This window comes from Urocitellus parryii, chromosome 2 (genome assembly GCF_045843805.1).
Source record: "Urocitellus parryii isolate mUroPar1 chromosome 2, mUroPar1.hap1, whole genome shotgun sequence".
In the NCBI taxonomy this organism is placed as follows: domain Eukaryota; kingdom Metazoa; phylum Chordata; class Mammalia; order Rodentia; family Sciuridae; genus Urocitellus; species Urocitellus parryii.
The window spans coordinates 26,147,669-26,171,519 of NC_135532.1; the positions used below are offsets into that span (position 1 = coordinate 26,147,669).

Genomic DNA, 23,851 nt, shown 5'->3' on the forward strand with positions numbered 1-23,851 from the left:
TATTGACTTTTTTTTTCCAGGGTTCATTGAAAAATCCTTAGTGATATTGACATGTTTCAAGTGACATAAATTAGCCAATGACTCGGAATGATGGATTCTCCGAAGATTGGAAATGGTTTGCCAGTGATTGGACCAGGGGCTGATATAGGGGTATCTTCACTCCCCATGGTGGGGTATTTGGGAAAAGTTAGTGAACTTATTTTTTGGCTCAGTACAAAGTTGTTCTTTTTTTTTTTTCCCCCTTCTATTTTTGACACTTAAATTCAGTTTTAATTTTACCAATTAACTTCTAAAATGGTGTATCTTCCACGGAAATCTTACAGCAATGGCGAAAGATTATTTTAATGTGTTTACCTCTCTGTGTTTATTGATATATGAACAGACCTTATAGTTTATTATTCTTTGAAAATATGGAACATACATTTTCCCTGGCAGTTGATGCTACTTTTTTTCTTCCTGCAAATAAAATGGATGCTGTTTTTAACACTTAAAGTTTAATTCTTATGATATTCTTTTTTCAGTAATAGTTAAATTTAAAACCTTATGCATTTCTTTTATTTGACGTGTTTAATCTTGCCAGGACACTTCTAATTGAACTTTCTGTAATTTGATATGATTTAAAAATATTTTCATTTTAATTGCTTTATTTCTCTTTTAGAATTATAATTCAGCTAAAGCTACCTCAGATGGGTATTGCCCCGCTTGTAGAGAGAAGGGAAAAGTAAAAGCCTTAAAGACTTACCGAATTAGTTTTCAAGAATCTATCTCTTTGTGTGAGGATCTGCAGGTAAAGTATTAATCTAATACAGCACATAAGTTTTAGTCTTTTGATTTTTTTTTCTTCATTATTATTACTCAATTTGTTTTTGGTACTGGGTATAGAACTCAGGAGTGTTTAAGCACTGAGCCACATTCCTGGCCCTTTTTAAATTTTTTATTTTGATATAGGGTGTTGCTAAGTTGCAGAGGCTGGCTTTGAACTTGGATCCTCTTGCCTTATCCTCCCAAGTTATAGGGACGTAGGCATGCGCTATCATACCGGTTTTGATTTGTATTTTTAGAATGTAGATTTTTAAAAATATATTTATTTATTTTTTGTAGTTGTACATAATAACTTGGTTTTAATTGTTTATTTTTATGTGGTGCTGAGGATCAAACCTAGGCCTTGCATGTGCGAGGCGAGTGCTCTACCACTGAGCCATAACCCCAGCCCCTAGAATGTAGCTTTTTAACGCATAGATAATCTGAGTTTCTAAATCTGTTTGGTTCTTTATGTCATTTTTCCATTTGGATTCCTTAGTTGTTGCATACGTTATTTTTTAACTTTGGTGGGGAGTTCTTGTTAGTTATTAGCATGTAGTAGTTATTCTCTTTGGTTTATGAACTTTTAGACTGGAAAAGTTATTACCTTCTAATTTACCTGGAAAAGTATTTCGGAAATCATTAGTCCCCAAACAGTATTATTCTATGTGCTAAATAGTTTGTACTTAAAAATTTTAAAAGGCTCTAAATATGTTTTAATTATAGTAATTGTATCCACCAGTACAACATTTATATAGGAGCTTATTAATTCCGTAATATTCTACATTATACTGTACTTGACACTTTATGAAACTTTCTTGTACATGTTTTAATTCTCAAAGCTTTGCAAGATAAGTATTCCCATTTTTTTAAGAAAAGATATTCAGGGTTGGAATGTGCCTCAGTGGTAGCACACTATCTAGCATGAGTCAGTCTCTGGATTCCATTCCCAGCACTGTGCAAAACAAAACAAGCACCCTAGATTCAGAGGGTTTGGGGAATAGAAGATCTTTATAGAGTGCCAGAGCTGTGATTGGATTGTGGTTTTCTAATTTCAGGTCTGTTGGCTAGGTGATGTGGCTCAGCTGGAGAGCACTCACCTGACATGTGTGAGGGCCCTGGGCTTAATCCCCAGTACAGAAAGGAAAAAAAAAAAAAAAGGAAAATGTAATGAGCTAATTTCAGACCTGTTTATTCCAGCTCAACTAGCAGTTCATCAGAATCATTCCAGCTCAACTAGCAGTTCATCAGAATCATCTGGAATGTTATTAACATATTTCTGGTTCTCACCTCTAGACACTGTTCATTAAAGTTGGCCCATATTTCTATAGTTTTGTAATTTTTGAGAATGAATCTAATGAACAGCCCAGTTTGGGAATACAAGGCAACATCACACAATTGGCAATAGATATTTTGCTTGGTGTAATTTGAGGGAAAACAATCCCAGGCGTGTTTACACATAGAAACAAATTTCCTTATGCATTTATTTAGCAAATGAGTGTCACTGAGTTGGCACTTTTTCCAATACAATGCTAGGATACAGGGATGAATAAAGCAACAACAAAAATTTTACCCTTGAGGAGATTATGTTCTAGATTTGGAAAGACAATAACAAGTGAAGTATGATTTTTTTTTTATGTCAGATGATGAAAAGTGCTACTAAGAAACATAAAACTGGAGTGTTGGGAGGAATTGTTCACAGTTTTAAAGAGTGGTGGGGAGAATGCTTCATTGAGAAAGTGGAATTTGAGCTAAGGCCTGAGGGGGTGGGGTGGAGAGTATTGAGCCATCCCAGGCACTAGGAGAAGCAAGCACTAGGAGGGCCACGAGAGAGGAGAGGTTTCCTGTCATGTTTATGCTATTGCACCGAAACCAGCTGAGATGCATTTGAGTGAGAGGCAGAGTGATAGAAGATGAGTTAGAAAAATAATTGGGGACTGAACCATGTAGGGTCTTACAATCCATGATAAGCTCTTGACTTTTATTCTGGTTGAAGTGAGGAACTGTTGGCAGAAGAGTAACATATTCTGATTTATGTGTTAAAAGGATCGCTGTGACTGTTGGGTTGAAAAATAAATGTAATGGGCAAGAACTGAATCCAGGAGACTAGTTAGTTTTGTTCCCAGTTCTCACACAAAGCTAAAACCCCTGAGAGGTCAGAATAATCAAGGTTGAGACTTGTAACATCTGTGGCGTAAGTAGTTGGAGCTGTATGTGGAGAGTTTGGGATTAGAGAAGAACACTTGGTAGTCCTGAGCATGTGGCTAACTGAATCATAAAGTTAGAAGAGTCCCCCTAGGAGTGGATAAAAGAGGTCTAATAACAGCCCTGAACCACTCCAACATTAAGAAGTTGGGAAGATGAAATGGACCACAGTAGAGTCTGAGAAGTTTGTAGCAGTAAAATCAGGTAAGAGAGTGCATTGTGCAGGAAGTCCAGTGAAAAATTGAAGGGGGGGAATGTGTTAGTTATTGTCAGATGTTGCTGAGAGCTCAGGGAAGAGGACAACCCAATTCATCTTTGACTAGAGTGACCTGGAGGTCCTTGGACACCTCAGGAAGAATAGATTGGGTGAAGCAGTGGTGATAAAAGCCTGAGTGGAGCAGACAGAAGGAGAAGCATAGATGTGAAAGAATTTTTTAAAATTTTAAGTATGCTGGGAAAAAGACCAGCATCCTAGTTGTATTCATTGAGGGACAGTTTGGGAAAATAGCTAGAGGCATATCCCTGGAGCAGGAGGTAGACTTTGTTGCCCACAGTGAGGGGTTGATTGTAGGAGCTTTTCATGGGCTCATTCTTAATTAACAGGCTATATTCAGAGTGTTTGCTAGTTAACTTAAAGTTGTTGAATTGTGACCATTGGAAAGAGAAAATCTTATTGCTTTTAGATGAAAGTACTTTTGCCCTCCTGGAACAATACATAAGTGATATTCAGTAGAGCTCTTTAACCAAGGAGAATAACAATAGAGCAGTTCCTGTCTTCAGGAAGTAGGTTTTAGCTATTAAGATTGGATATGTTATTTGCATTTTTAGTATTTTAAGCATTCTTTTTTAGGTGATAAGGAGAAAATATATAGTCAAGAATTTTAAGAATATACAGTGCAGATGTTTAAAAAAAAAAAAAAAACTGGAGTTGAGCCAGGCATGTGGGTGCATGCCTATATAAACCTAGCAGCTTGGGAGGTGAGGCAGGAGAATCATAGGTTCAAGGCCAACTTCAGCAACTAAGTAAGAACCTGTCTCAAAATAAAAAGATCTAGGGGTGTAGCTCAGTGATTGAGCACCCCTGGGTACAACTTTTAGTAACTCTTTTTCTCTCTCACACACAGAACCGGAGTAATTTATTGATCTAATTTAAATTTTTTGGGTTTTTTTTTTACCAATCAACAGTATGAGCCTAGTGTACTTTGTGAAGTAGATTGGTTTACAGCAGGGGTCAGCAAACTCTTTTTGTATGATAAAAAGCTAGAGTGAGTTTCCTGTTTTAAAATGGTTGGGAAAAATCAAAATCAAAAGAAGTCTCTTTGATAACACATGAAAATCATGAAATTCAAATTTCATGTGTATAAATAGTTTTATTGGAATATAGCTATGCTCAGTCATTTTTATAACATCTGTGGCTGCTTTTGCACTATAATAGCAGAATTGAATATTTTTGACAGAGACTGTGTAGCTCACAAACCCTAAAATGTTTATTTTTTAGCCTTTTATAGATAGTTTGCTGGTTCATAGTCCATAAGACCCCTGAATACATAATATGTAAAGAGTTCTACAAAACTTGGAGTCCGCTGAGCATTTTGCATGTATTTGCTCTAAATTGGAAGAAGCATGTGGGAACCCCTTTTAATTGCTTATTTATGTATTTATTTATTTTTTAGTTGTGAGTGGACACAATACCTTTGTTTTATTTTTATGTGGTGCTGAGGTTCGAACCCAATGCCTCACGCATGCTAGGCAAGCGCTCTACCTCTGAACCACAACGCCAGCCCAATTGCTTATTTATGTTAAAATGTTTCTTAATTTGAAAAAAAAATTTAATATTCTAAACTAATTTAGAATTAATACCAAATTGGAACTTTTCAAGTATTTTTAAAATGTTTTAACCTTTCTTTTTTTTGAGTAGTTCATTATTTTGGAGGATTTTATTATTCAATCCTGTTTTTTTTTTTTTTTTTTTAAGAAAAAGATTTATAATGAAAAGGATTTTGCATACTTTGTTTTTCTTTCTTTCTTTTTCTTTTTCTTTTTTTTTTTTTTTTTTGAGATCTTGCTTTTAGGCAAGCCTTGAATTTGTGATTTTCCTGCTTCAGCCTCCTAAGTAGCTGAGATTACAGATGTGTGCCATTTTGTTCAGCTATAAAGAGATTTTTAAATAGTGTTAAGTCATCAAAGAAAATACTTGTTCATTTGTGAAATGGGCATAAGTAGCTGGGAATGGTTGCACACACCTGTAATCCTGTCCACTTGGGAGACCCAGACAGGAGGATAATAAGTTTGAGACCACTTGAGCAATCTATCAAGCCCTTAAGCAATGTAGACCCTGTCTCAAAACAAAAAGGGCAGGCACAGTGGTACACATGTTTAATCTCAGCAATTAGGGAGGCTAAGGCAGGAGGATTACAAGTTGGAGGCCAGCCAGTCTCAGCAAGTAAGTGAGGACCTAAGCAACTTAGGGAGACCCTGTTCTGTCTCAAAATAAAAAATAAAAAGGACTGGGATGTAGCTCAGTGATTAAGTGCCCCTGGGTTCAATCCCCAGTACCTAAAAAATAGAAAATAGTCCCAGTAACACCAAAAAAAAAAGAAAGAAAAAAGAAAGAAAAAAGAAGGAAAGGGCATGAAATATTTATAAATTATTTTTATAATTTCTTTGACTGAAGCTTAATTAATTTCCAAATAAAATGATAGCTGGTGATGTAGCTCAGGATAAAGCACTTGTCTAGCATGTGAGAAGCTCTGGGATTAATCCCTTGCACTGCACACAAAGACAGCAACAATAGGGGCTGGAGTTGTGGCTCAGAGGTAGAGCACTTGCCTAGCACATGTGAGGCCCTGGGTTTGATCCTCAGCATCATATAAAAATAAATAAATAAAGGTATTGTGTCCAACTACAACAACAACAAAAAAAGCAACAACAACAAAACAAAACATGTTTTCTTATTACTGTCTTTCAGGAATAAAAACAGGAAATTACTTAAGCTGCTCCAAAAAAAAAAAAAAATCACTGAGAAACAGCATTAGGTTTAAATTAAAAAGCTTTATTCTAGTTATTACATTTTAAATAAAATGCTAACTACAGTCAGATGCAAAGAGATAATATAAAAGTATTAATTTATAAAAGGGAAAACTTACGGTAAAAACAAATTATAATTTTGGTTGCCCTAGTGATGAGAGTAGAGATTATAGAAAAAAAAGTCAGTGAAAACGTTTGTAAAGCAAGTGTGGAAACTATCCAGGCCACTAAGTTTTGTAGCCCAAGACCCTCATAGTTTATTATTTTTCATTAAATAGGGATACAAGCAGTATGTATATACACCAAGATCTTGACTGCTTGAGATTGGTGAAGGACTTTTGGTATTTGGATAATTTTTAAAAAAATTATTTTGTTTCTGTTTTTTAAAATTGTGACAGAAAATTATAGAATCTAACATCTTAACCATTTTTAAGTGTATAGTTCAGGAGTACTATGTGTACTCACATGGTTATGCAGTATATCTCTAGAACTTTCTTTGGAGTTCGCACAACTGAATTGTACACAGATACCCTAGTCACCCTTCACTCTAGCTCTTGGCAGCCACTGATCTATTTCAATAAATCTTATTACTCTTTTTTTAAAAATTTTTATTATTGGTTGTTCAAAACATTACATAGTTCTTGACATATCATATTTCATACATCTTACTACTCTTAAGTACTTCATATAAATAGAATCATTACAGTATATGGTTTTTTTGTGTGGCTGATTAATTTCACTTAATATAATGACATTAAAGTTCATCTGTGTTGTAGCATGTGACATGGTTTCCTTTATTTTTTTTTTAAGACTGAATAGTATTCTATTGAATGGATAATACCCCATTTTCCTTATCAGTTCATATATGTCATCACACATTTGGATTGTTTTCCTACCTTTGGATATTGTGAATAAGTGCTACAGTGAACATGGGTGTGCAAACATCTCTTTGAGATCCTGCTTTCAATATTTTTGAATGTAATCTTTTATGACTCTGAAAATGCAATTATTGCTATTGATTTTAGTTTTAGTTTGTGTGTGTGATTCTGGGGATCGCACTCAGAAGTGCTCTACCACTGAACTACATCCCTGCTCTTTTTATTTTTTATTTTGAGAGAGGGTCTAAGTTACCCAGGCTGTCCTCAAATTTGTGATCCTCCTGTCAACAGTGTCCCAGGTTGCTGGGATTACAGATGTATGCCACCACATCTGGCATTGTTATTGATTTTTAAAGTGTTTTTGGTTTCCTGGCATAGGGTAGGATTTGAGAAATCTCAAGATATAAAATTGTTAGTCAAGTTAGTATTCCTTCATCCCTACCCTGATCCCCAAGTATTGCGGATTGAATCCAGGGCATCCACTTTCTAGGCAAGTGCTTCCCCACTAAGCAATATCGCTAGCCCATCCTTTTTTATTAAACTGTGTCGCTAACTCACCCCAGTTGGTTTTGAACTTGTGATCTTCCTACGTTGGCCTCCAGAGTTAGCTGGGGTTGCAGGCCTATGCAAATGTAGTATTTTAAATATAGTATTCACTGTATAGAAGAAGCTAGATGAGGGATTTCAGTGCATTTCACTTATCTGTTGCTATGAAGTGAATTACCTCAAAACTAAATAATTGCATGGCTTTATTTTCATGATTCTGTGGGTTCTCTAGGCAGTTCTTATCCTTGTATGTACAATATCTGCTGTGATGACTGAAAATGCTTACATGTCTGACTGTAAGTGCTGTTTGGGAGCTCAGCTTAGGGAACCAGCTGGGAATCTCAGTTCTTTTTCTTGAGACTAATTGGGCTTCTTACTGCATGATAGCTGGGACTGAAGAAGGGCCTCCAAGAGTACAAGAATGGGCCAGTGCTTATCAGACCTTCATGTGAATCTTGTGTCCAAATGTCCCATCAAAGGTAGTAAATGCCTAAGCCCAGTCTGTGTAGAGGACTTGACAGTATGAGGACATCAGTTACCAGAAGGTATGGTTCTTCAGTTCACTGAAGGCCACCAAAGTGTAGCGGTCTACCAAACTTGTATAGAAAAAGGCATGTTTTGTTTATTTATTCATTTAATTTTTTTATCATAGAAATAATTTTATTATGTCAGAGTTGTGACAGATTGAATATCATTAAACAACATCCATCCAAAATATATATTTATTTTTAATTTTGATTTGTTGTATATGACAACAATGCATTACAATTCATATTACAAATATAGAGCACAATTTTTTATATCTGGTTTTTACACAAAGTAGATTCACATCTTTCATGTTTTCTTACATAGGGTAATAATGACCATCAAATTCCACCATCTTTCCTACCCCTATACCCCTTCCCTTCTACTCCCTCCCCTTTTCCCCTTTGCCCTATCCTCCCCATACCTGCCCCACAGCATATTATGGATCAGCATCCTTAAATCAGAAATCATTTGGCATTTGGTTTTTTGGGATTGGCTAATTTCACTTAGCATTATATTCTCCAGCTTCATCCATTTACCTGCAAATGCCTTGATTTGTATACTCTTCGTAATGCTGAATAATATTCCGTTGTGTATACCACATTTTCTTTATCCATTCATTTACAAATTGGCATTAGGTTGATTCCACAATTTAGCTATTGTGAATTATGCTGCTATAAACATTGATGTGGCTGTGTCCCTGTAGTATGCTATTTATTTATTCATTTAATTTTTTAAATTACTTTTTCTCAGTGCTAGGGATTGAATTAGCCTTTTGCATACTATACTAGGCAAGTGCTTTATCACTGAACTACAGTATCTCTTTCCAAAAGATATATTTTAAATGAGGGCATTTAGTGTATAGGTTCTTGAATTTATCTTGTAGAATGTTTTGGTGGTCTTGAAAATTAAGAAAAATTCACTGATTTATGATGTATTTACATTTTGGAATTTGGTTGAAATTGTGTTAATGCCCAGTTAGATTTGATGAGTCGTTAAAATTGAGCAATTTTTCTCTCAACCCATTAGATATGAACTAAAATAGCATGTTTTTAGATTTATACTCAGTGTTAAAATATAGGAAACACAGAAATTAATCCATGCAGTTTTTTAACTTTGAAAATACTTTTCCAAGTTAGGTGTGGTGGTACATGCCTGCAAGACCCCGTCTCAAAAAGGGCTGGAGATATGATCCAGTGGTAGAGTACTAATGGGTGGTGATTCAGTCCCAGTCCCACCACCAAAAAAAAAAAATGAAACATACTTTTCCAATTTTTAAAATGTTACACTGTTTGTTCCAAAAGAGTAGTGGTCCTCAGACTTCTTTACAATGTTGAAATTTTTTAATATTCTTGAAATTAGATTTTTTTATTAACATAAAAATATGTTTTCTTTGTTATCTTACCCTAGTTATAACTCAGATTAAACCTTAGATTTAATTCATTAGGAAAATTTTTTCTTTGGGGGGGTCCACATTTTGATTAAATAGTGTTTGTCATTAGTTTTTTCAAATTTAGATTGATAAATATATTCTCATGTTAAATTAATGCTAAAAATTTGTTTTTCATAGTGTAGAAACTAGAAACTGTAAAGTAAAACTTTTACTTATTTGAATTTTTGTAATTGTATGATTTTATTTTTCTTTTCTAGTGCATTTATCCTTTGGGCTCTAAATCACTTAGTAATTTAATTTCTCCTGATTTGGAAGATTGTCACATTCCAAATAAGCCTCAAAAAAGAAAGATCTTAGAAACCAGCTGTAATGATTCACCTTTTTTAGCAAATTCCAAAAAGACTAGAAATCATCTTGTTACTGATGGAGAACAAGTTTTGAACCGCAAATATGATGAAATCTTGTCAAACTTACCCAATAGTAGTAGTCAACAGAATTCAGTTAGAACTGCTCATTCCTTGGATCATAATGAGACCTTGGACGCTGATAATGTTGATATGGCTGAAGAAGATCCTATTACTGTTGATGTCTCTGAAACTGGGGGAATTTCTCCTCAGAATGAAGGATATACATCTGAACTGGAAATGCCGTTGGAGATCAAATGTTCGTCATTTCTCCAGACTCTCTGTGTCCAGTGGAAAAATACTAATGCTCTCTGTTGGTTAGACTGTCTCTTGTCAGCTTTGGTACACTTGGAAGAGTTAAAGAACACTGTGACTAAATTGTGTTCTAAGGAAGAATCTGTGTTTTGGAGGTTGTTTGAAAAATATGATCAAGCAAGTAAGCTTCTGTATAACAATCATTTGGATGGAGTTAAAGGTTGGTAGTAGTACATTATTTCTCCTTAATTTTTAAAGACGTTATTGAGTTTTGTCTCAAAGCATGTGGAAAAGATGCCATCAGTAGGGTTTTGTACTATATAAAGACCTAGGAGCAGGAAACTCAAGGATAGTGTCATGAAGATGAGATAACAGCGGCCACAGCATCATGAGTGCCACAAAGGTCATCTTTCAAAAACTAATTGTGAGGGGGAAAGAAGCAGTGGTTGTCAGGGTAGTAGTCGTCATCACAGTCCATCAAAGTAAAATCTTTTTTAAGTTTTTAAACTACTGAAAGGTAGAATAAAGAAGCAAGTAAAAATCACCTGAAATCCTACAGCCCTCCAAAATGTTTACAGGGAGGGATATATTTTTTTTAATTTTCCACAAGTTGATAGGATACTCAGAAACCTACTTTTCAACCCAAGAAGAATTAAAACATTGTTTTATACTCAGTCCACCTATGTGTTCCTCCCATCTTGCCCTTCATTTCCCCCAAAGGTAATCATTATCCTGAATTGTGTTTTGTCACTACTACTTAATAATTTTTCTTAAAATTGCCAAATTTAGTTTATTTTGAATGTTTTAAAAAAGATATGGTGTGTCCTCTGGAACCTTTTTTTAAGGGTTTATGAAGCTGCCTGGAGTTGCAGTTTGTTGATTTTCATTGATGTGTGGTATTTTTCATTTTGGAAATATATCAATGTACTCTTCCCTCAGTATTGTGGAGAATCAATTCTAGGACCTCCTACAGATTACAAAATCCAAGGATGCTAATTCCTTATTTAAAATGGTTTAATTTTTACATAGAACCCATGCACATCTTCCCATATACTTGAAATCATGTCTAGATTACTTAATATTGCTTAATATAACAAATGTGGAATGCAAACAGTGGCTGTACTATGTTGTTTAGGGAATAATGGCAAGGGAACAAGAGGCTGTACATGTACAGTCAGTACAGATGCAATTCCCCCCCCCCCCAAATATTTTCAGTCCATGGTTGGTTGAGTCTGAAGGTACTGAGGACCAGCTGTGATTTACTCACTTGTCAGTGGACAGTGGGTTCTTGTTTTGCCATTATAAATACTGTTGTTGTGACCATTTTGGATAATTTTCCAGGAGTATAGATAGTAGGAGAGTTTCTCTTACATATTCCATAGGAATGCATTTACCATATCTGAGTCCAGACATTCAGATAATGGCAGTTGTTTTCCAAAGTAGTTGTATCAGTCAGGAACTCCCAATAGCAATTTATAAGACATCTTCTCTTAGTGATTTTACACTTGAGATTTTTGCTATTTGAATGTCATGAAGTGGTCTGTGGTCTTGGTTTGCATTTCCAGATTTCAGGAGCTTGATCTGACCCTTCATGTGTACATTGACCACATATGTTCGCTCTTCTGTGAAGTGTTTAATAGTGTCTTATCCCTATTTGTTCTGTTGGTTGTTGTGTTCTTACTGATTTGTATGAATTTTTGAATATCCTTGTTGCTATTTTTATGTTAGATATTTGTTGCTGAATCTTCTCTCAGATGCATCTTTTTTTCCTACTTTTTTTCCTTTGGTACAGGGGATTGAACTCAGGGACACTTGACCACTGAGCCACATCCCCAGCCCTATTTTGTATTTTATTTAGAGATAGGGTCTCAATGAGTTGCTTAGCATCTCACTTTTGCTGAGGCTGGCTTTGAACTCGCAATCCTCCTACATCAGCCTCCCGAGCCACTGGTGTGCACCACCACGCACGGCTTGTTTTTCTACTTTTTAAAAGCTGTCTTGATATACAGGAAAGTATTCAGCTTTTCTTTTGGAGTTAGTGTTGTGGCAAAGAAGCCTTTCTTTTCCTGAGAACAGGAAGTTGGACATTGATCATTATTGTCACTGAAAAAATCATAAAGTTTGTTTTTGACAGTGAAATTATTAATTCAGCAGAAGTTAATATTTGTGTATGGTATGGAGTAAAGATCCATTTTTCTCTCATTTGTGTAGCCTGTTTTTCTAGCTTTCCTCCTTTTGTCAAGTTGATCCTGCCATACCATGTTTGTCTTATGTATGTGCAACTGTTTCTTAACTCCCAGTTTTGTCTGTCCCTGTACCCACACTGTTTTGACTTTTTTTAAAAGTCTTGCTGTCTGGAAGGACAAGATCTTCATTTTTATTGAACTTCTTTTGAAGTGTCTTGGTATATTTTTTTCCTGATCTTATTTATGCATATATTTTCTTTGACAGATTTAACATCATACCATGCTTTCTTCACTTGACATTGTAGGTATTTTCATATTCATTAATATATTAAAAAATGTGACTTTGGTTGTGCAGTCCTTTGTATGGATCCTGTACATTGCTTTCTGACTGTGGACCATTTAGGTTGCTTACTGTTTTTTGCTATTTCAGATTCACATTATGACAAATATGTATATTTTTTTTGAATGTATTGCTCATTGATGTCAAGAGGGATGTTAAAATATGAATATTACGGTTCTTATTCCAGAAGAGTTATACTAATATAGTTCTATTTTCATTATGTGGAAGAAAATATCTCAGAGTACTCTAGCCATCTTTGGCTTTGAGCTAGACGGCACATGCCTGTGATAGTAGCCACTCTAGAGCTAAGACAAGAGGATCCCAAGTTGAGACCAGCCTGGGCAATTTACTGAAACCCCCAGTCTCAAAATAAAATCTAAGGGCTGGGGATGTAGTTCATGGTAGACTATTTGCCTAGTATGTGGGAGGCTCTGGGTTTAATCCCAAGGTTAAAAAAAAATTATGATGTTGTAAAGAGTATTTTTGTTTCGATTCAAGTTTCCCTGAAACTAAATTTTTTCATGCATCATTCACTTGCAAATTTTTTTTTGCAATTTTTAAAATAAGCCTTTTAAAAAAAATTTTTACTCCTAGAACTAGGCATAAAACTAGGACCCTCACAGTTGCTAAGCAAGGGCTCGACCACTGAACTACATCCCAACCCTTCTGAAATTTTTTTTTGCGGTCCTCTGCCTCATCCTCTTGAGTAGCTGGGATTATAGGTGTGTGCCATCCTGCCCAGCTTTCATAAGCATTTTTGCCTTTGGCTTTTTCTTCTATTTCTGTTTTATGTAATTGCAGAAATCTCAGAGTCTTCTCCACATGTTTTGAGACAGTTGTCCAGTCAATTATTGATGAAAAGCAATAATTAAATACCAGAATTAATTTCATATTTGTTATACTCTATAGAATAACTGTATTTTCACAATCTGTATGTTAATTATGTTCGACTTCTTTTTTTTTGCATTATAAATTTTCTTTTTTGCCATCATCAAATAACTAAAAATTTGGGTTAATGCTTACTTTTTTTATTAAGGACAATCGAGATATTTTCATTAGTGAAACACCTAAGCAGAGAGTGGTCAAGCTGTATGTATCATTTGTAAGAGTTTCAAGAGAAGATCCATTTGTTGCTTAAGAGTAACCAGAGTCTCGGATGTATATGGAGGCTTATATTCAAAATAATTTATTAATCTTGGCTAGTTTCTTGTCACAGTAATTCCATTTTGAGGACTTTAACCCTAAAGAGATCAAAAATATGGATAGATATGTGCCCAAAGATGTTATTACTATAAATTTATGGTATTGAAAAAAGAAATGTCCAGCAATAGGGGAATGATTGTTGGTTACAGTGGGTGCAGCTAGCCCACTGTGTTTTTTTTTTAATTTGTTCTAATTAGTTATACATGACAGTAGAATGCATTTTTGTCACATTTTTCACAAATGAAGCACAACTTCTCCTTCCTCTGGCTGAACATGGTGTTGAGTCTCCCTGTGCTTAATGAAGCAAATTTGTATGAACAAAGGAGGATGTGGGATTGCATAAAAACTGTAATGCTTAGGTAGATTCAAGAAAAGTTATACGAAGTGGAGTAAATTATTAGAAGTTGTTTCTAGTGTAAGTAATAATTGCATATAAAGAGAGCTTCGGCTGTTTCAGAGATGGACAAAAATATCTTAAAGGTTAAATATTCTTAATCCAAAAATCTGAATCTAAAATGCCCTCAAACTGAAACTTTTGAGTACCAACATGATGCCAAAGTAGGAATATTTCATACCTGACCTCATGTGACAGGTCATAGTCAAAACACAATTTTCAGAATTAACTTCAGGCTCTGTGTAAAAATAAATGAATTTCATGGTTAGATTTAGCTCTTCTCCCCAAAATGTATATGCAGATATTCCAAAATCTTAAAAACAAAACAAAAAATTCAACCTGAAATTGAAACACTAATGATTCCAACCTATGTTTTACTAGACCTCTGATTATTTGGGTGATATTTTTATTCAGGTAGTAAATGCTAATGATACTGTGCTGATAACAAATAAAAAGGGAATTATATATTATACTGTAATTTTATGTTTGCCTTTTATCTCTGTTTGCACAAATTAATAAACTTCCATTTTTATTAATGTCTTAAATTTTATGTAGAAAGATATACATTGATGAGAAATTTTTTGATGATAATGTTCTGAATGTATTTCTAGATGGAGAGTATAAAATTACTTCAAAAATATTCACAGAGATAGAGACCTGTCTGAATGAAGTCAGAGGCGAAATTTTTAATGAACTGCAGCCCCAGCTTAGATGCACATTGGGTAAGTAATTGATGTACCTTAACTCATAGAAATGTGTACATCATAAGGAGGTATAATATTGGTTTAGTACTTTGGATGTTTGGATTCTTTGGGAGCAGGAATCTGGCTAGTTTATCTTAGGAGTCTACCACTGATTGAATCTTTGGTGTGTACAGCTGTTTAGATAAATCTGCAGGTTGGTGTTCTACCTCTTGAGAGTGGATGCAGTGCTCAGAGCCAGGTGAATATTTAGACTGCACACCCTTGGTTGCTTCTCCAGTTCTTACCCCAATAGGCTAATTCAACATTTTCAAACTTGACTGTGCATTATGAAATATGTAGGGAATTTAAAAGTAAATACCAGTGCTGGGGCTCATATATGTGGGTAGGGTTAAGAATCAGATCTAAACCAGTCTAGTAATTCTTCTCTTACCAGTGGATTCTAAGAATGGACATGTGGTACAATTTTGGCCAGTGGGATATTAGGAGAACTATGCTGAAGACCTTTCAGGAAAGCTTTTTCATCTTTAAAAAAGGTATAAGAGTGGAACTTGCTTTGTCCTCTGTTAATTGATTTTTGGCCTTGTGGGAGCAGAGTGAAACAAGGAAACCAGAGTCTCCATCCAGATCTTTCTACATGCCTTTAGTATTACAAGAAGGAGCCACTGGTGTTTGGTGTTTTGTTTTGTTTGAGGAGTGCCTTTTTATTTCCCTTTTTTATTTTTGTGTATTAACTCTTCTATTAATAATGTATGGTGCTTTGTATTAGTATGTACCTGTACTCAATTATGCAAAATATCAGTGCCTTCTATTTTTCCTCTCAGTGAATGGCATTTATTTCATCAGGCCTAGATATGGTATCTAGAAACAATGTCTTTTGTCCATACCTGACAGCTTTTGACCTACTTATTTGTCTCACAGTCTACCCCCTAGTTTTCTTTAATTTTTCATAGACTTTTACTATGAGTTTGCCTTCCACTTAAAATACACAGGTTTTCTATATGCCAGTCTGTGACATAATCTCCTTTTGGTTTAAAGAACAGTTCTCGTTTATCATCAGGTGGGATCTCCAGTGGGATACATATTTTTTCTTTTTATCAAAGTATGATTTACATATAGTAAAACCTTTTAAATGTATACAGTTGTATAACGATCACTCCATTCAGGATAGATCTATCACCCTAAAACTTCACCAGGCTCCTTTGTAATCCACCCTATTCCTCACAAAGAAGTTTTGCATGAATACCTATTTCAAACGAGTCTTTTCCAAAGCATCTCTGAATACAAATTGAGGGGCTCCGCATCCCATCTCCCCCCAAAGGGTAACCTGAGGTGTGACTAAAAGAAGAGGTGTTTCTGCCCTAATCAGAATCACCACCCTTCTTATCACTGATAATTATATTTGAAGCAAATTGCATCTCTTGTGCCCCCTTGGCCTTGGGGGTTTTCTATGAAGAAAAAAAAATTAAATATTATTGTGTGCAATCATGATAACTGAGCAGGTGTAGCTTTTCTAGGATGGTAAAGTCCTGTCTTATTTATACTCTACCTACTTAGTAGTGGTAGGTGCTACATTAAAACTTAAAACCTTACTAATGAAACCTAATCTGCTTCAGAGAGCACTTTAAAATCTTGCCATCTGTGTCTTGTCATTCCAAATATTAGCATTTATTTCAGAGTAATAAAGACAAGTAGAATCTGTACTGACCCTGAATGTTGGTTAACTTTTTCCAGATCAGCTCCTTTATCATCCTAATTGTTGTTTTAAAAGAACACATTGTATACTGTTCTCTTTGCTTTCCCTCCCTGAAGTTTAAGAAATATAATGTTACAAATACAACTGTAGTCCCCTTTGTACACTTCCCCAGTTCTTCCTATCTCTGCACAAAGATAACACTCTTTAATTTGGTGTTTTCCCCCTCCAGTGTCCATTTCTTCATCATCACTTTTAAATTTTTTTTTTTTAAGTAGAAGCTACTATTGTTATAGTTTCTGCTTATTTATGTCAATGTAAAGAGTAATTTTGATTCCTGATACAGGAGGACCATTGGGTCTCTACTTCACAGCATAGTTGGAAAGAAACTGCAGCATATTTAAAGACCAAAGTGTAAAAAAGCAGGGTTCTAAAACTTTGGACAGAAATAAATAAATAAATATATATATTTATTACTTTAGAGTGGGGAAAATTATAAAATTACAAATAAGATGGAAAAAATTTGTAAATACCCCTTAAATTTTGAAACTTTTGGGCAAGGATAGAACAAAGAAGTAATATCCAGGATATATTAGAACTTTTGTTTATTAAGAAATAAACAAAATAAACCCTGATTGGGGGCAGGGGAAGTGGCCTGCTATTATCAATGAGCAATTAACAAGAAAGCTGTACAGAAGGAGTCATTGAAAGGTTTGCATCTTGGCAAGTGGAGGTATTTTAGGGACATATGCAAACTAGGTTAAGAGTTGGGTTGGGGAACTGGTGTTTGATTCTAGAGAAAAAGACACCACTTAACTAATTTAGGCAGAAAGTTTAAACTGAGGTTTTGGTATTATATATTCTGTAGTAAAATTTGTAATCTGAGGAAAAATAATAAAGATCAACTTAGGGGCTATTTAAGTTATCTCAAATGATCTGCCATCATGTAACTAATTAACAGTTTTGAGCTCTTTTATGATGTTTTGATTCACTGAAAATTTTATTTTAAATTTGAGGATTTTATGTTGTCGTGAAGTATAAATGGTTTGCTTTTTCAGTAATACTTAGTAAGCATTTAAAGCCTGATAACTTTTTACAGACTTTTACTGTTCTCAAGTTTGCATTTCTCAAGGTGTTACATTTTTCATTTCTAGGAGATTTATTTGTATTTCTACTTACAAAAATATTTTGTTTTGATTTTATATGTTTTTGTACAAAAATAGCAGTGGAACTATTACAAAGGTGACTATTAAAATAGCTTTTGTACCTACTGATATTTATAGAACATGCTCATGTAATAGCACTTACCCTCTGCCTTGTGGTCCTGCCAAGGTGACTGTTCTTGGCCATGTTCTAAACAGCTATAGTCGCAGGCTTGGAGGAGAACTAGATGGTGAAAGAGGGCTCTTTTGGGGAGGGAGGGCCATCTAAGCTCCCTGAGGAAGGAAAACAATTGATACGTGAATGTGAGAACAGTGTGAGTTTTCATGTTAACTGACTTGCTGATCTCAAAGCTGGAAGCTAGCATTGACTAATTTTTGTCTTTTTATTTTTTATTTTTATTTTTGTAGATGGACAGAATGCCTTTATTTATTTTTATGTGGTGCTGAGGATCAAACCCACAGCTAGACAAGCACTCTGCCACTGAGCTACAGCCCCAGCCCCTAGTTTTTGTCTTAATGACAACAAAATTCAGATCTTAAAGTTACTGGAGTTTAAGGAAAGGACTTGAATAAAAGATTGGAAAGAATGGTAAATGAAGAGTAGGGAGGATTGAGTCTCATCCTTTAGCCCTTGTGTGTGGGTCCTCTTATGTAGAAAAAGAGGGTCAGAATAGAAATGGTGTTTTAGTGATTTTTGTCAGATTCATATATTATTCTGTACTATCTTCACAAGTTACATTTTAATTGTTTTTTTTTCATGAGAAATAATAGAAAGATGTGAGAAGACAGTATGGATCTTTTGTTTTTGTCTCAAGTTTTCATAAATGTTACCACCAAGAAAAACAGAAGCAACTGAGGTGATAATTAAATTTGTGCTGGCATTTTTTAGGAAAAAAAATGGTTTTAAAACTCTCCCCTCCAACTATCAGACTGTATACATGTATATTCATACTATAAATGCAGTGAGAAAAGATAACAGTTCATTATTTGAGTTTGCTTTTTGCAGTTTTAAAGTAAGAGTAATATATATATATTTTTTATTGTTCTTGAAAGGTGATATGGAAAGCCCTGTGTTCGCATTTCCCTTGCTCTTAAAAATAGAACCCCACATTGAAAAGCTCTTCACATATTCTTTTTCTTGGGACTTTGAATGTTCACAGTGTGGGCACCGGTATCAAAACAGGTTAGTTTTTTTTTTTTTTTTTTTCCTTAAATGAATTCATTCTATTGAAATGGTTCTGAGTAATATAATTTGAATAAAACTTTGGCCCCTAAACCAGCACTTGCCCTCTATAGTTCTACCCTTGACAAAATTTCCCACCACATGTTAAGGTCTCTCTCTACTACTAAGGTTAAAAGGACACGTTTTAGCAAGAAACTGCAGTTTGCTTGCTGCTTTAAACTGGAAGGGTTAAAAATTTATGATTTGAGAGATTACTAATAGGCTTTTTCTTTTTTATTTTTATATAGTCGAGGGGCGCTTTACCACTGAACTATACATCCCCAGTTTTTATTTTATTTTGAGACAGTTCTAACTAAGTTGCTGAAGGTCTTGCTAAGTTCCTGAGGCTGGCCTCGAACTAGTGATCCTTCCTCCTCTCCTGAGTCACTGGGATTCCAGGCATGTGCCACTGTGCCCAGCTAATAGGAGTTTTCTCAAGAATTTATTTAGAAGGACATGGGGAAAACTGAGAAGCACTTCAGATTCCCAGCTAAGAATACCACTCAGAATTCTTTGAAACTGTGTTTTCTTTACTCCTCTGTTGGAAGCTAGGGCATTGTTTTGTTCATTAACTTTAGTCTTTTAATCATATAAACAGATCTCAGGCTCTTAGAGTCTGGCAGCATCTTACAGATAACCTACACTTCCCTGTTCTTTCTCTTAGTCCTATGAGAGTCCTCCTGCACCTGAACTGTCTCAGCCATACTTTCTGCATCCCTGAGTCCTCTAGGTGAGAATTAGGAGCCTTAGTGAGTGACATTCTGGGCCCTAAGATTGGCACTTGGGAGGAAACATGGAGAAGAAAAAAGTTGCAGATTTCTTCTGCTGTCATATACTTGCCACACAAGAAGAGTCAGGGTGGGTGTTCATTTGATATGATACTCTTGTTCCATTGATACCTGGATAAAGTATTGCAGGCTGGAAATTAAAAAGAATACCAAACTGGTCATGTTGGTCATTTATTTGGATTATTACAATAGAGATAAATTCTTTTCCTCTTTTCTTTAACTCACTAGTAAGTTATTAAATAAATAAAGATGTGGGAGTAGAATATTGCTTAGATATTCATTTATTTAAACACGAGGCTCTCTGTAGGCATTTAAGGAGCAATCCAAGAGATCTGTGGCTGACAGAATGCTCTGAAGAGGACAGGCAACAGAAAGTCTTTATTTAAAAAAAAAACAAAAACAGTGAGCTAAAAACTAGAACAGGGTGAAAATTAATGTGTTATTCATATTAGGACTTGAATAATTTTGTATAAGCAAGTGCTGATGAAGGCAAATACCAGTTTCCAAGTTTTTTGGCATTGAATTGTATAAACCATCTGGTTTTCTCACAAAAACTCAGATTAAGATCATAGCATCTTTCTTTGACAGTTATAGACATTCAAGCCTGAAACAAGTTAGGTGGTACCCAAAGGGACACACTAGTAAAGTGACATAACTAGGAGTCATACTCAGGCCTTTCTGAACTGTAAAGATTTTTTTTGCTTACTGGAGTAAGGTCCTGTAATTATTCCCTAGGTTAAAAATAATATATAAACAATTTTAACGATTAGAATCAGCTTAATCATAGCTTTCCTAGAATGTGCATCTTCATAATATTTTGACAGTTTTTCATTATGTTCTGTGTGCTAGGAACTCACTAGAAATAATTTCTATCCTGGCTAAATTCAGATTATTAGTTAGAGAGATGATATATATACACATAAGAAAGGGTCAGTTAGTTGGGTCTTTTTGCAACTTTTATGATATCTTTGCATATATCCTGACTGAGCTCAAGAACTTCAAGGGAAGAATCCACCAGACACTTCGCAATTTGTTTTTAAAATAATCTCTAAAAGTGAAAGCAAGTATAATAGAAAAACTAAAGTAACGATTCATTAAATGTTTTACAGTTAGAACTTACTTTCATGTAAGCTGAAGGAAGACTGTGATCCATTCATTTTGTGGTGCTGGTTTTTGTGTTAGTTAAGGGCTTTGGTTTAAAAAAACGCAGTTAAAAAACTGGCCTTTGCAGTCATCTGCTGACTGCCTGGATTTGGAACTCCAGACTCAGTTTATCAATACCCTCTGAATTGCAGTTTTCATCCTCTGTAAAATGGGGTAAGGGCAGCATTGACTGCTTAAAGAGTTGTTTGGAAGAAAACTATGTAGTAATGTGCCTTGCCTTGCACATAGTGCATGCTCAGAAATGGCAGCTGTCATGGCAAGCATTAACACTTATTTGTTTAGACAAACTGTCTTTTACAAATTAAAAATAGGAGCCTTTGGCCAGGCACAGTAGTGCATGCCTCTGATCCCAGTGGCTCAGGAGGCTGAGGTAGGAGGATTACGAGTTCAAACCCAGCCTCAGCAGCTAGCAAGGCCCTAAGCAACTCAGGGAGACCCTATCTGTAGATAAAATACAAAAGAGGCTGGGGGTGTAGCTCAGTGGTTAAGTGCCCCTCTGTTCAATTCCCATTACCAAAAGAGGAAAAAAAAAAAAAAAAAGGAGGCTTTGCTTAAACTGTACCTTTGAGAGTGAAGAATTTAGCAGAACATGGTTGATGTATTTGTTAATACTTCTCTATTGCTTTGCATTTAAAATATTAGCTTCTCTGAGAATTTATCTTTTGTTAACAGCCATTGCTTTTTGGTAATAAGTAACTTTTTTTAATTAAAAATGCTTATTAAAGTGGATACAAGCTGGTCCTCACACTCTCTCTCTCTCACACACACACACACACACAAAGAAAGAAGATACCCTTTTTCATTTTGGGTTGTCAGTAACATATAGCTAGATTGAGTTTAATAAGCAGCGAGTTCTTTATATTCGACAGCCCAAGAATGGTGGTTTTTCAACAAGGGACTCTGTTGCCCACCCACCAGTAGGGCATTTAGCAGTGTCTGGAGACATTGGCTGCTGTAGCTGGGGCTACACTGACATCTGGGGAATAGAAAGCCAGGATGATGCTAAATATTCTCGATGCCTTACAAAAAGAATAGGGAGGAAAATTACCACACTAATACATGATTCAGGAAAACAAGAAAGTATGACTAAACAAATGAAGGTATTTTAGACATTGGTGTAGATTAATGTAAATGAATTTAACAAAAATGAATTTGTCTTTTTTTTTTTCCATAGGTGTATGAAGAGTTTGGTCACCTTTACAAATGTCATCTCTGAGTGGCACCCACTTAATGCTGCCCATTTTGGCCCATGTAATGCTTGCAACAGTAAATCACAAATAAGAAAAATGGTATTGGAAAAGTGAGTTAAAATTACCTCATCATTTAAAAAATAAGAAAAGTAGATATGCATTTGTGTGTGTGTAGAGTGCAAAATGGCAACTAAACCTGTCTCTCAGAAGTTTGAGTTAATAGATCTTTATGAATTGCCAAATGCCTGTCTTTATAGGAACACTGGTATTTCACCTGGACCAGCTGTTTAATGGGTGTAAGCAGCTGTGAAATACCATGTACTGCTGGCTTAGGGTGATTGACCCCGCTCTCCTAGTTTCTTTCCTTCTCTTTGCCTTTTTTCTCCCTTTATGGATATTGAACATTAGTTTTTTTTCTCCTGCTAATTTTCTTAAGTTACTAGAATTCTAGGATTTTTAAAATATAATTTCAAGAACCAAGATGTTTCAAAGGTAAGCCACAGGCTCATCTGTTTAAATTTCTATCTTGGCCTGCTAATTCTTCATCATCATCTAAGTTTTCTCCTGCCCCTTAGCAGATGTGCCTTTATTATATTGTGCCAATTTTTCAATTTGTCCTGAGCAGGAAAGTTGGTCAGAATTCTCTTTTCCTGTGTTACCAGAATCACTCTCTTTAAGCTCAGAGGTTAGTTTCATTTTAGGCAGTGTCTCTCTTTGTTAATCTGCTCACACAATGTACACATCCTCTTTAGCCTTCATTTTCACAGTAACTGTATATTAATAAAGAATCAGTGCCAGGCACAGTGATGCACACCTGGGATCCCAATGGCTTGGGAGGCTGAGGCAGAGGAGTATCACAAGCTCAAAAGCCACCACAGCAATTTACTGAGGCCCTACGCAACTTAGCAAGACCCTGTCTTGAGATAAAATATAAAAAGGGCTAGGAATATGGTTCAGTGGTTGAGTGCCCCTGAGTTCAATCCCTGGTACCTCCCGTCCCCACACCAAAAAAGAAAAAAGAAAATCAATAACCTTTGATGCCCTTGAATCTACCAGAAACTCCTCAGAATTGTTCCTAAAGGTTGATTGTCACCAAATCAAATCAATCAGTTCTCAGTTAATAGTACCAAAAGGCTTAGAAGGCAAACAGGGAAATCCCCTTCCTCACTCCCTCTCTCAGTTTCTGCTTCAGATCTTCAAATTAAGATGGTAGTTACTTTGACATTTTAAAATGATGGCTGCTTCTGCTGCAGCGGGGCCTGTTCACCTTTTAAGTAGTTGAGAGCGAGAGTTCCTGCATCAGCACCTGGGCCCTATCTCTCTGTTTTGCCTTTCTTGGTTCCTCCAAGGGTTTGTATTTGGTTAATTCGGTGTTGCATTATTACTAATACACATATATTATTCCCTCTCCAGCCAAGCAATATACATGGTATATTTTATTTCTCTTATAATTCTTTATTCAATGTTTTCATTTACTTTATCGTATATTGTGGGTCTTCCTCCCCAAATACTTCAAATAATAAATTTCCAGCACTCAATACTTTAAAATTTTTGAATCCTTCCCTTTTTTCCCTCCTGGAAGCCTCTCTCCTACTGCCTTCCATTCTTTGCTCCAGACTGTACTGGCTCTCTCCGGGCCTTGTGCATAGGAATGCTCTTTATACTTCCTGTTTTTTTTACTCCCTGTTCCAGTTTTTAGCCTAGGCCTCGTCCCCATATTCCACAGTATCTGTTGCCTGTGGATATCAATTGGGAGTTGAGCGGGACGGATAA

At 35.4% G+C, this 23,851-nt stretch overlaps 1 protein-coding gene across 2 annotated transcripts in view; it reads left to right on the forward strand.

Moving 5' to 3' along the window:
• The window catches only part of Uspl1 (ubiquitin specific peptidase like 1), a 38,995-nt gene that overhangs the window by 3,717 nt on the left and 11,427 nt on the right, over positions 1 to 23,851 (forward strand). The window contains exons 2-8 of one of the 2 annotated variants that reach the window (XM_026388405.2): positions 21 to 150; positions 659 to 787; positions 9,633 to 10,254; positions 14,769 to 14,879; positions 18,768 to 18,897; positions 19,601 to 19,666; positions 22,063 to 22,188. In XM_026388405.2, the coding sequence (XP_026244190.2) occupies positions 88 to 150; positions 659 to 787; positions 9,633 to 10,254; positions 14,769 to 14,879; positions 18,768 to 18,897; positions 19,601 to 19,666; positions 22,063 to 22,188 (1,247 nt within the window). In that variant the 5' untranslated portion in view covers positions 21 to 87. The remainder of the gene's footprint in view (positions 1 to 20; positions 151 to 658; positions 788 to 9,632; positions 10,255 to 14,768; positions 14,880 to 18,767; positions 18,898 to 19,600; positions 19,667 to 22,062; positions 22,189 to 23,851) is intronic. The other variant, XM_026388406.2, reaches the window with a different exon arrangement.